Source organism: Perca flavescens, chromosome 11 (assembly GCF_004354835.1).
Source record: "Perca flavescens isolate YP-PL-M2 chromosome 11, PFLA_1.0, whole genome shotgun sequence".
NCBI lineage: Eukaryota > Metazoa > Chordata > Actinopteri > Perciformes > Percidae > Perca > Perca flavescens.
In genome coordinates this window covers 37,224,052-37,238,023 of record NC_041341.1, presented here as the reverse complement: position 1 = coordinate 37,238,023, position 13,972 = coordinate 37,224,052, and the positions used below count along the sequence as shown (strand labels likewise).

Sequence of the window (13,972 nt, the reverse complement as noted above, 5' to 3'; positions counted from 1 at the left end):
AAGGATCAATGTGGTTTATTTTGGAATTTTTTTTTTTTAAATTGTAGGAAGATGTATTTATATGTTTAATTGTGTCTCCACCAGGTGGCTCTGCTCGGCCTGGACCTGTTGTCTGCCTTAGTGACAAGGTTACAGGAGCGATTTAGGACCCACGTGGGAACAGGTCAGACTCAGATTTATTCATATTTTTTGTGTGGTTTCTGTATTGTAAACATTATCATAATTTTCTTAATGTAGCTATAAACCTCGTGCCTCAGATTTGTAAGGAGGGATTTACAGAGCCCCGTGTCTCTTATGGCCTCAAAGATTCAGCTTTTAAAACAAAGAAATAGAAATAAAAGGAGAGGTGGAATTTTAGGGTTACTTTTTGTCAAGTTAAATTTTGCAGTATCAGTCCCAAAACATTATATATTCTTGGTAGTTAACCATTTTCCTTTCTCTTGGGGATTTTTACCAGCTTCTCAATTTAATTAAACTGTTTTTACGGTTAGAGATTTGATTATCATTCAGCTGCCCTTCTTCTAAATTGAATAGCTGAACAATGAGATTCTATTATGCTGGATGTGTATTCGATAATCATTCCCTCCTCACTATCACTTTGATCGCTGGCCATTCTCTGCTCCTCCCCATTTCTGCACTAAGTTTAAATAAGAATACATTGATTTACCATTCAGATTTCTTAACCAAGGATACCTGACGGTTTGTCCGACCAAAGGACATAAAATCCATAAATTTTGCCTTTTTATGTTTGAATGTTTTTGTAACATATTTAAGAAATGTAAGTAAATGATGTGATAGCAAGAAACATGTTAGTAACACAAAGCCACCAAGACAACACTTCTTGACAGTGTAAAATACCCAACACTCTTCACATCTTTATTAATTCCTCCCCACCAGTGATGCCCCACTGATAATCTGATTTACTTTTCTTCAATTCAGTGTTTTGAAGTGTTCCCCCTGTTTTCTTTCCCACAGTTCTGCCCAGCCTTATTGATCGATTGGGAGATTCAAAAGACCAAGTGCGAGAACAAGACCAAACAGTGCTGCTAAAGATCATGGAACAAGCCGCCAGCCCGCAGGTACCAACACACATTCTCACACAGAGAGAGGTAGAAATTTCATTTGTTCCATGAGTTTAGGATCCCAGCACATGGCCTGAATTATTTCCAATGATGATTAATGTATATTTGCTGCCAATATGTTTTTAAGTTGCTGTTCTTCTGAATAACCATTAGTGCACAGTCTTAGTCTTACATTGCCTTAGTTAAAATACAGCTCTTTCAAAGTTCCGTACTGAGCTCTTATAATGAATCTGATTCTCAAACCTTTAATATTGTGATCCAACACAACCCACCCCTGTTAGAGGTGGAAAGAGTACAACAATATTCTACTTAAAGTGCTCATATTATGCTTTTTGGCGTTTTCCCTTTACTTTATTGTGTTATATATCTTTTTTGTGCATGTAATAGGTTTACAAAGTGAAAAAGTACAAAGTCCCCCGCAAAGGGACTTACCATCTCCAACAGAAAACACTGTTCACAAACTGCTCCAAACAGCTCTATTGTAGTCCAGCCTTTACTTCAGAGACGAATGCTCGTCACTTTGCAACACACGTTATAATGCTTGCCTAGCTGCTAGCGTGACACGCCCTCATACTCTGCTTCTGACTGGCTAGTAGTCCTTACCTAGGTACTGAGCATGTGCGACTCCCAACAAAGATGCCTCATTGTAGCTAAAATGGAGAGCTCAACACACAGGGTGAAAAGAGGAGCTGTAGCAATGTGCAGTACAACAAAAATATGTTTTTTGAAAATTAAACCACATAAACCTATTCTGATACAACCTCTAAATAAAATTGCGTTCTCGATTCACCCGTTCCCGATTATTTTGATAGGACAGCTGAAGACATGAAAGGCAAGCAGTTAAAGAGTGTGCTAATAAATCATTCTGTTTTTGATGCTGTACTTAAATTGGCAATTGACAAACTCCATTTCTCTAGAGACTGAAGCTGTAGCTGCAGCATGTTGATTGACATGTTTTAATTATGAAAAGACATGTTCATGGAGTTCAGATATAGATATTTTGTTCACTGTGTTATATGTTACTATTTTTGGTAGCCTACTGTACTTAAATGGCCAGTATGTACTTTATTTTCTTTATTCATTGAAGCCTCTATGTTTACAGGCTTGTGGTGATGCGCAATGTGCTATAGGTGTTTTGTTTTGTCATGGTTCATGTGTGCAATAAACATTACACTTCGTGAGAAAAAAATCGTGGCAGAGAATCGTGATATCAATTCTAAGCTAAAAAATTCGCCATCATTTGTTGAAATAGGGTTATTCACTATATAGTCTCCTCTATATTTATATAGGTGAGCAAACGCATTTTTGTCTCAGTGCATGCATTGTCTTAGTCCGCCTAAGCTTAGCGTAGTGAATGGAATCCTTTGTTGCCGGTTAGCATGTCGTGAGTAAAAGTGAGCCAACAACAAAAAAAAACAACCTAATTACTTCACAACGAGTACAAATAGCAATGCAGATTAAGACTAGACGATTTTTTAGGCAGATATTGATTTGGAACTATATTGGGTAGAAGCACAGGCAAAGCACTGCTACTTGGGAGCAGAGATATCCCGCCGCAACTCTGTGTGAGTACAGTTCTAATATGGGTCGATCTATCCCGTAAAATAACCCAATTTCAACAAATGGTGGCGTATTCCTTTAACGCAACACTATGTAACTTTTAGCTGCAACTGTAGTTCCAATGAGACAACCTGTAGGGGGGCTGAAGCGGTGGGTAGCGCGAGCTGTAGTTCCAATGAGACAACCTGTAGGGGGACCGAAGCGGGAAAAGTTACATAGTGTTGCTTTAAAGTAAAAGTACACATTTTAAAAACTACTTTAAAAAGTTAAAGTTCATAAAAAAAAAAAACTACTCAATTACAGTAACGTAATTGTAATTCATTACTTTCCACCTCTGGCTGATACCCTTTCAATGTATCCATAGATATAAAACTGTTGGGTTTAACTATAGATGAAAATCAATAATATCAGCAAATAGATCATTATTATTATTACTTAAACCTTTGAATAGCCTTTAAAGCACCTTTTGTACAGTAATTGGTCCAAGGTGTGGTAAAAGTGATACGGGATATGTGGCATGCTATCAAGTTAGGTAGCGGAACATACTGTACATAGTGGCCGGCTTGGTCTGCAAACTGCCTGTTGTCTATATCCTGTCCTATAGTCTATGTTATTGTAGTGATCCATTAAGCAACAACAAAGCATATTGTTTTGGTGTGTGTCGTTGCAGTATGTGTGGGACAGAATGCTGGGAGGCTTCAAACATAAGAACAACAGGACAAGAGAAGGAGTGTGCCTTTGCCTCATCGCCACGTTGAGCACGTGAGTCAAATGCCTCTCGCCCCATTTACCTTCTACGGGTCATATTGGTAAAGATAGTAGAAAGTCCTCATTTGCATACTCCTTAATATCATTTACTTGTTTCTACAGTATTTCCCCATGTTTATAGCATGTATCATTCATATATTGTGAAATATGATGGATCTATTCTGTTGATGAGTTACATTTTTTTTTACTTAATCTCCTTGCTGGGAAGTAAAAAAAATTATATTATTTGCTTTAACTTTCCTAGCAGTCATTGGATAATTTGCTGTTTTCAAAAGGTAGACATCTGAGTTTGAAACAACAATTCTTGTTATTACATTTAAAAATACTGATATTTCCACTACCGTGTCCGAACAGTAGGTGCTCTTATATTGCGTAAACATATCCCACATCTGTTCATTGAGATAATTTATTTGAATTCTTGTTTTCTAGATACGGAGCTCAAGGCCTGACTCTCAGTAAAATTGTTCCCCACATATGTAACCTCTTGGGGGATCCCACAAGTCAGGTATGCCTGCTCATGTACTTTTCCGCTGTTGTGAAATGTATTCCATACTAAGGTTTAAGGACCTTAAAGTTGGACTGTCAGAAATTCCAATACTTTGGGGAAACAATATGACACAGAGCAATTACTAAAGACTATTTTGATAATCGAGATCAAATCAAGTAAAAATGCCAAACAACCCGCAGGTTAAAGCCTCTCAAGCATTAGGATTAGCTTTAATTTTGTTGTAAACTAAATATTTGGAAGAGTTTTACTGTTGATTACTGATGATTGAAATAACCCATTCTTAGATATTCTCAGGGTTTCTGGTTACTGCAATTATATTTGACATTTTAAGAACTACATAATTAAATAATCAAAGAAACAAACTAATTGAAATTGATAATGAAAATAGTTGTTTAAACAAATCCTGGCTCTATCTTGTCAGTATGGTTTTTCACTTGGAGGAAGATTTCATGTTCCTTCCCCTAGTGGCAGCTTTAAGTAGGGCGATTAAGCATGGTGGATTGATGCATTGAAACAAGATCCAAACCCAATTAATCTTGTACAAATGTAAGGAATAGGCTCTGAATGAGTCAGAGTAACACATGATTAAAGACAACCTGTCAAGAAGGGCCAACATACAAAGGTGTTAATGATTTCACTTGTTGTTGTGGTCACCAGGTGCGTGACGGGGCTATGAGCTGCTTGGTGGAGATCTACAAACACGTGGGTGAGAGGGTGAGGATGGATCTCAGCAAAAAGGGCCTGCCACAGTCACGGTACGACAACAAGAACCTGCCAACCTGTCACTGCCCACTTCTTCCATCCTTTTCTCTTGTTTGTTCTTCTCTGCTTTTGCATCCTTCCTCACTCACTTATACTAACTCATACACACACAGAAGATGGTGAGAAGAAGATGTTCTCCCATGTCTAGACACTAAAGCCCCTTCTACACATGCACTGCAAAACTGAAATTATGTGACCAATGGAGCTGTATGTGAGAAGGCAAATATCCGGATCAGTCGGATGGGACATCGAACGGTATTTAACCTGCCAGCTCAGAACAAAGTCTGTGTAATGTCCGATCTAGTGTGAGAATTCACATCTAGAGAGTGGGCGTGTTAGTGGCAGTATGCAGCTAGTGCAAAACATGAAACCCGAAGAAAATAAACATCGAGAAAGGGAGACTCTGGACTATGTTGGGACCTGATTCCTCGGACATTGTCCGGAGTTCATATGTGAAAACAAAGAGGTAGCAGGCTACAACACCGTGGTTCTCCCACTAGTGGCAGAATTATACATTGCAGCTTTAGAACACTGATCTACAAGGGGAGTTTTACACTCACTTGCCAGTTTCTCGGGTACACCTACTGTATCTTAAAAAAACAAAATGCAGTGTGATACAACAGTCGTGCAATAAAGTTGCAACTCCACAGTCAGGTTAAATTTCTTTAGAAAATCTGAAATAGTTATTAAGGTGACTGTATTTCTTTTTCACCTTCCATAGAATCCAGAAGATTTCAGACAACCTTGGGTTGTGATTATTTATAGTCCTGTTAAAAACTTCCTCAGCTTCCCATTTCCAATGAGCATGAGTTTTTTTTAGCTTTCACCTCAGACTGCAGAAGTTCCTCTATGCCTTTTTCATTCCTTGTGTTTGATATATTTGATATAAGCTCATGACCAAACACCACAGTTGAATTTCCAGGAGCAGGGTCTGGTTAGTCCACACAGCATCTGGGGATGGGAGAAAAACATGCTTTGGTTTATTGGCATTTCTTTAAAGGGGTGATAGAATGCAAAACCGATTTTACTCTGTCATAGTTGAATAACGACAGTTCGGTGGGTAAATAGGACATACATAGAAGCTCAAAATCCCATTGACACCCCTTTACTATGAAAATCTCATATTTTGAAACTGCCGCTGAAAATGGGCGAATCTCAACAAAGCTGGAAGTTGACGTCAACCTCCCAAGACCTGTAACTTTGTCACGCCCATGGGTGTATTAAGAGAACAGTCACGCCCCAACATTTACATAGGCTACACAACTGACCTGAGATCAGGTAGTCTTCTGAATCTAGCTAGGTCACGCAAATCTCTGCTATTCCATTACAAAATTCACTTCTGAAACTTTTATATGCAGAAATCAACTATGTAAAGCTCAAATATGGGCCATTTTACGAAAATGGATGGCTAATTGTAAATTTTGTCCGACTGTGTGTCGGAGTTCACCGACGGTGCTGCCTGTGTTGCTGCCTCGCCACCCAGCCTGCCTTCCTTCACAGACCCCTGCCTGCTGTGAGGTACTTGGAGCTCCATCACGACTGGCAGCCCACAGCACTCCATACCCGCGCAAAGTCACTGTCTTTTGGGCTAATGGACAACAAAATGCCGCTGCTCTGACAGAGCTCCAAGGCCTACAACTCCCTTCTTCCTGCTAGCTACTGTAAATGCCCGGTGTATGTGAGTGAGAGCGCGGTCAGCGAGCTTGTTACACCAGCAATCTCTTACCACAGGTTTCAGTTAATCTTATAATGTGTGTAATTATAATGTGTTGAGTTATTTAAACAAACGATTGGGGAAATAAACGCCGCTTGTCCGCGAGTCTCATTGATAGAGCCTGCGGCTGGATGGAGCTCTATCAATGAGAGCTAGCTAGCCTCCTCTTAGAATTCCTCTGAAATTTCACAAATATTCATTAACTTGAAAACAACACATTTAGATTTAGATTTAGATTATAAGTTGTATAAGTGGCGTGACATAATTCAAACTGTAAATATACTCGAATTACGCTGAAAATGAAGCTAACTATTCGTGATTTGTAGCTAGCTACACATAGCTAGCTAGGATTGAAGGGACAGCCGCAGCTAACGAAACACCTAGCTAATCTTCACAAATATTCATTAATTTGAAATCAGACACCGTTGTTAGCTTTATAAGACATTTAGGTAGATGTTGTATAAGTGGCGTGACATGTGTGTAACGTGGTAAGAGATGGCCGTTGTAACAAGCTCGCTGACCCGCTCTTACTCTCACACACGGGCCATTTAGCTAGCAGTAAGAGGGGAGTTGCAAGCCCTGGAGCTCTGTCAGGGAAGCGGCATTTTGTTGTCCATTAGCCCAAAAGACGGTGACTTTGCGCGAGTATGGAGTGCTGTGGGCTGCCAGTCGTGACGGAGCTCCAAGTACCTCATAGCAGGCCGGAGTCTGTGAAGGAAGGCAGGCCGGGCGGCGAGGCAGCGACACAGGTAGCACCGGCGCTGAAATCCGACACAGAATTACCAAATTTGCAATTGGCCATCAATTTTTGTAAAACTGCCCATATTTGAGCTTTATATAGTTGATTTCTTGCTTAAAAAAGTCTCAGAAGTGAATTTAATAACGAAATAGCCCGACAAACATTGTATAACTTTGCAGTGTCTGAAATATGAGACCTGCTGTCGAGTCTCCCGTGTGTTTCTATGTAGTTTGCTCAAACCAATCAGCGTGCACCTCATTCTGAATATTCATGAGCATACCATATTTGGAAGAAAAGCTCTTGTTCCAAATAGAGCCATATTCATAGGGTAGTTAAGGGCCTAATAAAATAGCATTCGGGCAATTTTCAGCCCAACCAATGTTACATACCCCATTAGGAGACCTTAAGGAACAGTGTAAAATACCCTATATAATCATTCTATCACCCCTTTAAACCAATCACAATTGTCTTGCTTAGGTGGCGCTAAGCTCTGCACGGAGCCGCTGTAAAATAGTCATGAAAACTCAGATTGAACAGATAGTCTAGCTAGCTGTCTGGATTTACCCTGCAGAGATCTGAGGAGCAGTTAACCATAGTCCTCACAAATCCACCAGAGGTTAGAACACCAACACAAAGAAAGAGGAAGGTAACAGACATCGGCGAATTGGACGTCAGTGTACGGGCTTATCTGCTAACGTTAGCCGCCGACCGTTAACTTGAAACCATCCAGCAAATAGACGGTACCGTAGGGTGATTAACCGCTCATTTTACTCACAGTTTAACAACAAAACTGAACGCTGAGTGAACATTACTAGCTACGTTTTTCATGTTGGTTTTGAGCGGTATGCACCCCAACTAACCTGGAAAACAGTTTTTAAAACCGTAACGTTAATACAGCGTGTCGGAGGAATAAAGCGTTCTCCTGCAACGGGAGTCGGAGGCAGAGAGACCGTCACCGCAGCGTTCGCTAACGTTAGCTTCTTGTCTCATCTGGGGTCTGATAAACAGTAAATTCATCAAAGTCAGTGTGCCCAACGCTATTTTCCAATAAACTGTAGCCTCTCTGAATTACGGCTTTGCAAACATTGCATTTTGCTGTCTTGCTCTGCGGTGTTTCCAGTGTAAAGTATTTCCACACAGCGGACATGTTGGCTAGCCATAATGCTGCTCAATGCTATCCTGCTAGCTGGCTGCAAACTGTGGAATGGATTTCCTGAGCGGGGGCGTGTCTCATAACTTTGTCTCATTGAGCCGCGCCTCCGTTAAGGAAATCCATTCCACAGTTTGCAACTAGCCAGCAGGAATCACCTGTGGAGTCATTTCAGCAGACAACGTTAAAGCGCAGACATGGCTCATGGATATTGGAAATCTTCGCAGGTTGGATCGGGAAAATCCGATACGTGAATAACGCTGGTATCGGTCCCGATACCGATACTGGATCGGTCCCGATACGATACTGGATCGGATCGGCCCCATCCCTAGTTTAAATAAATGCAAACAACCCAGAGCGTTTTTTTCTCCTATCCCAGAATGTATCTGTGGTGTAGCCAGACCTGACTCCACAGAGCTGTGGAGACAGGTCTGGCAAGGCGAGACTACATGCCAGCTGACATGTGGAGACTGTTCCTTTTACCTTTTAGTGCTCTTGGTCCTTTTTTACACTGGACTATATTCCTCTGTATTCCACCATCACATATCTCTCTGGCCTGGGTGCCAGTTTGTCATGATTATTTTGGTCATGACAAGAGCAGAGGGAGAGCTTCTCAACTAGGAAGTGATGGAAGGTGCAGTCCAGGGTCCTTTTTTACAGCCCATCATTCTCTCCGCTTCAATCTTCTCACACTTTGTTTTTTACTCCCCTTTCCTTTTGTCTTTTATTTTGTATCCTCCTTACATATTTACCACCACCTGTTTGCACATTATTTCTTTTTTCTTTTACAGGTTGAATGTAATCTTCAGCAAATTTGATGAAGTCCAAAGATCCGGGAACATGATGGTATCCTCTGGTTCAGGTGAGTGTTCCTCATGTGTGTCATTATGTTAGCTTGATGTTGCAGCTTCAGATATTGCTTTTGTTTTTGTTATGTGCAATCCAGGGGTCTGTTCAGAAAGCAGGTTAAGTGAAAACTCTGAGTTTGTTAACCCTGAGATGAGGGAAACTCTAGGTTTTCTGTTTCAGAAAGAGAGGTAACTTAAAGCCCATGTTGCAGGTTAACCACCACTGTTGATTAATGGGTATATAAAGCACTCAAGATATGTATATCATTGTTAAAAATGTCTCCAAATAGTGTTAAGGGCCAGTTTTTGTCGTTTTTGGTTTAACACAATTCGGTGATGACGTCACGTTGGGGAGACGTGCCTCAGCTTAGTACTAAAACTATGGCAACTGACTGGGATGAGGAAGAGGTGTTTTTACTGTCAGTGAATAGCACCGAGTGAAAGTCAATGTTTTCTGTAGATCTAGTGACATAGATCATGTCATGTGTTTATTTCTAAGCGTTCACCTCTTCCTCCGGTGAAAATGTTATTGCAAACGTAGCCGCCGCATGTCTGTGTCGCTGTGTTTGGCCGGTGCTTGTGTGGGCTGTGCCGTTCCATGGAAACTGCGGTGGAGAGCTTGTGCTATAGTGACCAGTATTACAGACTGTACCCCTATGGTTGGTTTATGCCTTCCCTGACAAAAATATTGTATTATATTGTTATTTGGATGTGGGTTAATAGGAAAGACATGTATTTAACAACAATGAACAAACTGTAATTTAACATATATAAATATTTTTATTTGAGAACAAAGTGCAGAATTTTAAAATTAAAGCTTTGGACGGGCCCTCGCGCCTCAGCGCGCGTCGGGGTTACCGGCGGATGCCGCTCCTTGCGACTGCGCATTTGCGCGGCACTCAGACGCCACGAATCGTCAACAATGAAAAGGGAACTTCCCGCCGAGTACAACTATACCTCACACAAGATTCTACGTCATGTGGTTCATTAGCTGTGAAAGGGGGCGTGGTCATATTATAGGGGCGGCTCAGTATCACATGTAGACCACACATTCTGTCACATTGTCTTGAAATTTCGGTGAGATACGACAAAGTACACTCAAGTTACAACAACTTCTTTGTTCATCGCTAAACACTCAAAATGGCCGCCACACCACACCCCCACCGTCTGACGAAAAGTTTTTCTTTTAATAACTTTTCATCGTTAAGGTGTTGGGATGGTACAGACCAAGTTTGAGGTCCATCGGATGAAATCTCTAGGAGGAGTTCGTTAAAGTATAGCACCTTGACTTTTAGGCCTACTTCCTGTTGCCACCGGGGGGCGCTATGAGTTTAAGTAAATATCTGCCTTTATTTGTCCTCAGGTTTGGACTCTTATGAATCCTGAAAAGTTTTGAGCCAGTTGGACAACGTACACTCAAGTTACACCCACTTCCTGTTTCGGCGTCAAAAAGCACAAAAAGGCCGCCCCACCACGGCCACGCCCTATGACAAAAAGTTTTTCTTCTAACAAATTTTCATCTTTAACATCTTAAGATGGTACAGACCGAGTTTGAAGTTGATCGGATGAAATCTCTAGGAGGAGTTCGTTAAAGTACGACATGTGGAAATGGCCAAAATCGCACTAATTTCGAACATTTAATTCAAAATGGCGGACTTCCTGGTGGGTTTAGGGTATGGCTCTAATGAAGTTTTTTGTACATCTTGACATGTTACATATGTGTACCAAGTTTCGTGAGTCTACGTTAAACGCAATGCAGGGGCTACTTTTAGGACTACTTCCTGTTGCCACTAGGGGGTGCTATGACTTTAAGTAAATATCGGCCTATATTTGTCCTCAGGGTTGGACTCTTATGAATAGAGGTCGACCGATATGGGTTTTCTCAGGCCGATGCCGATCTTTTGAAATCAGGGTCGGCCGATGGCCGATATATGCTGCCGATTATTTTTGGCCGATATTTGCTTGTTTTTAACCTCTATTTGAAAGATAAAATTTAACACTAATAAGTACTTAAGATACACAAAATTTCTCAACAAAAACATTTATTGAACACTTGAACACCAGTCTGCACTTGTATACTTACATTAAACATGTATAATGTAAAAACATATATTGTATAAATAAACAAAACTGGTAAGAAGAAAGAAAGAAAATAAACTTAACTTTTTCAAATAAACTTTTCAATGAAAAGATAAAGTTTAGTGCACTTAAAAGCATTTATCAAACATCTGAGAACAATAAAATAAATTAACCATTTTAACAATAGTAGTGCTGACACACAGTAGCAACCAGCAGCATTTCTTTGTTTTGGTGTTGGCTGGGTGAAGCGCTGCCATAAGGGGCTGGTTTTCTTTTCAGCCATCAGACTTAATGACTAAAAAAGGGGGAAAATACAAGGTTAAGTTAGTATTTTTGTATAGTATCTTCTTCAAGTCATTTTATAGATAGGTATAGATATAAAATCTAACATTTGTTTTATAAATCAGCTAATAATTCAGTGCATTGTAAGTGATACAAGGCTAAAAACGTTTCTATCATCTTCCCAAAAACTGTATGTATTTTTGTTTTGTTTTGTTTGTTGACAGACAAAGCCAAATGGACAAAACCTAGGGGGGGAAAACAACTTTAGGCCATATGGTCAAAATTAAATGATTTAATAATAATGTAATAACTATAACTTATAACAATAATGTATTTCACTAGTAAATTGCTGTTGAACGATAAAAACAACCACCATGGCAAAAAGGTATTTTACAACAACTTTGAATGCACCGCAACGCACCGTCTGTGTTGTTCTTCAGACAAGTAGACAACGGCAGCTGCACACTGCTTAACATGCTGCTGTTGGATCATATACAGTGAAATAAATCACACTTTACACCGTTTAGCTGTCAGCATTTTAATTGTGTTTAATCCATCTGCTAGCTAACGGTAGGCTAACATTAGCTGCTGACGAGTGTAATGTTAACTAGCGTCACATGCTGCGATGTTTCTGTTATTCTAACATTCGTTTTCGAGCATCAGAGAGCAACGCAGGCATATCAGTGGCGCCGAAATGACTCACAGAAATCCGCATTGCTATTCGCTCCGGTAGGTACGGGTCGTTAAGGCACAGGTGCCGTATTAGCAGCGGGTCTACTCTGTACCAACCATAGCAACAACGCTAGCAAAGCAAAGCCAGTCCTTCACTAGCCTATGGTGCGGTGGTCTCTTTTAACTACAACTTCTTTCTCTGCATTGAGTTGACAACCCTCTCAAATATAGACACACAAACAGAACAAATAATAAAAGTCTCAGATCCACTGTCTGTGATTGCAAAATTCTAGCTTAATTATTGTGACATGACAGCATGACATGACAGCTATTAATATCCAAAGTAGCCAAACGTCATGTCGCCTATTCATGTTTTTTTCTCGAAGTTGGCAGTAACATCTCATACGTTTTTCATTAAATATATAGGACTTTAACAATTTAATCCTTACCGTTTCCTCCGAGGAACAGCTCCTTCCTTAGGCACTGGGTGAGGTCTGCTCACTCTGCTGGTAATTGACTCTAGGGGCAGCGTGCGTCAAACATGTGTTCCACAACAACACCAGGCTGCCCGCAGATGCGCCTGCCTATTAATCGGCTTGATATTGGCCGATGCCGATTATGTAAAAAATGGCAAAAAATCGGCCGATGCTCAAAATGGCCGCCCTGCCACGGCCACGCCCTATGACGAAAAGTTTTTCTTTTAACAAATTTTCATCTTTAACATCTTAAGATGGCTCAGACCGAGTTTGAAGTTGATCGGATGAAATCCCTATGAGGAGTTCGTTAAAGTACGACATGTGGAAATGGCCAAAATCGCACTAATTTTGAAATCAAAATGGCGGACTTCCTGTTGGGTTTAGGGTATGGCTCTAATGAAGTTTTTTGTACATCTTGACATGTTACATATGTCTACCAAGTTTCGTGAGTCTACGTTAAACGCGCTGCAGGGGCTCAATTTTCTTAACTTTCTAGGGGGCGCTAGGGCCGGTCCATCGCTGCTCGCAGCTTTAATTCTTTCTTTCTTTCTTTCTATTATTTTCCCGTCAAATGAATTGGCTTTTTGAGGGGCTTAACATATTCAAAAACTCACCAAATTTGGCGGCCGCATCAAGTCTGGTGAAAATGTACATATTTTAAGGGTTTCGGGAATAGTCGCACAAAAATGGCTCGCTAGCGCCCCCTAGAAAGTTAAGAAAATTGAGCCCCTGCAGTGCGTTTAACGTAGACTCACGAAACTTGGTACACATATGTAACATGTCAAGATGTACAAAAAACTTCATTAGAGCCATACCCTAAACCCAACAGAAAGTCCGCCATTTTGATTTCAATGTTCGAAATTAGTGTGATTTTGGCCATTTCCACATGTCGTACTTTAACGAACTCCTCCTAGAGATTTCATCCGATCAACTTCAAACTCGGTCTGTGCCATCTTAAGATGTTAAAGATGAAAAGTTGTTAAAAGAAAAACTTTTCGTCATAGGGCGGGGCCTTGGCGGGGCGGCCATTTTGTGCGTTTCGCCGCCGAAACAGGAAGTGGGTGTAACTCGAGTGTACGTTGTCCGATTACCTCAAAACTTTTCAGGATTTATAAGAGTCCAACCCTGAGGACAAATAAAGGCCGATATTTACTTAAAGTCATAGCGCCCCCTAGTGGCAACAGGAAGTAGGCCTAAAAGTCAAGGTGCTATACTTTAACGAACTCCTCCTAGAGATTTCATCCGATGGACTTCATGGACTTGGTCTGTGCCATCCCAACACCTTAACGATGAAAAGTTATTAAAAGAAAAACTTTTCATCAGACGGTGTGG

The 13,972-nt window shown here is 40.6% G+C and overlaps 1 protein-coding gene across 11 annotated transcripts in view; it reads left to right on the top strand.

The window, feature by feature from the left end:
* Positions 1-13,972, top strand: part of clasp1a (cytoplasmic linker associated protein 1a) — a 113,601-nt gene that overhangs the window by 32,934 nt on the left and 66,695 nt on the right. For all 11 annotated transcript variants that reach the window (XM_028590595.1, XM_028590591.1, XM_028590587.1 and 8 more), the window contains exons 3-8: positions 85-163; positions 976-1,079; positions 3,313-3,404; positions 3,840-3,915; positions 4,576-4,673; positions 9,075-9,145. In XM_028590595.1, coding sequence (XP_028446396.1) covers positions 85-163; positions 976-1,079; positions 3,313-3,404; positions 3,840-3,915; positions 4,576-4,673; positions 9,075-9,145 — 520 coding nt within the window. The remainder of the gene's footprint in view (positions 1-84; positions 164-975; positions 1,080-3,312; positions 3,405-3,839; positions 3,916-4,575; positions 4,674-9,074; positions 9,146-13,972) is intronic.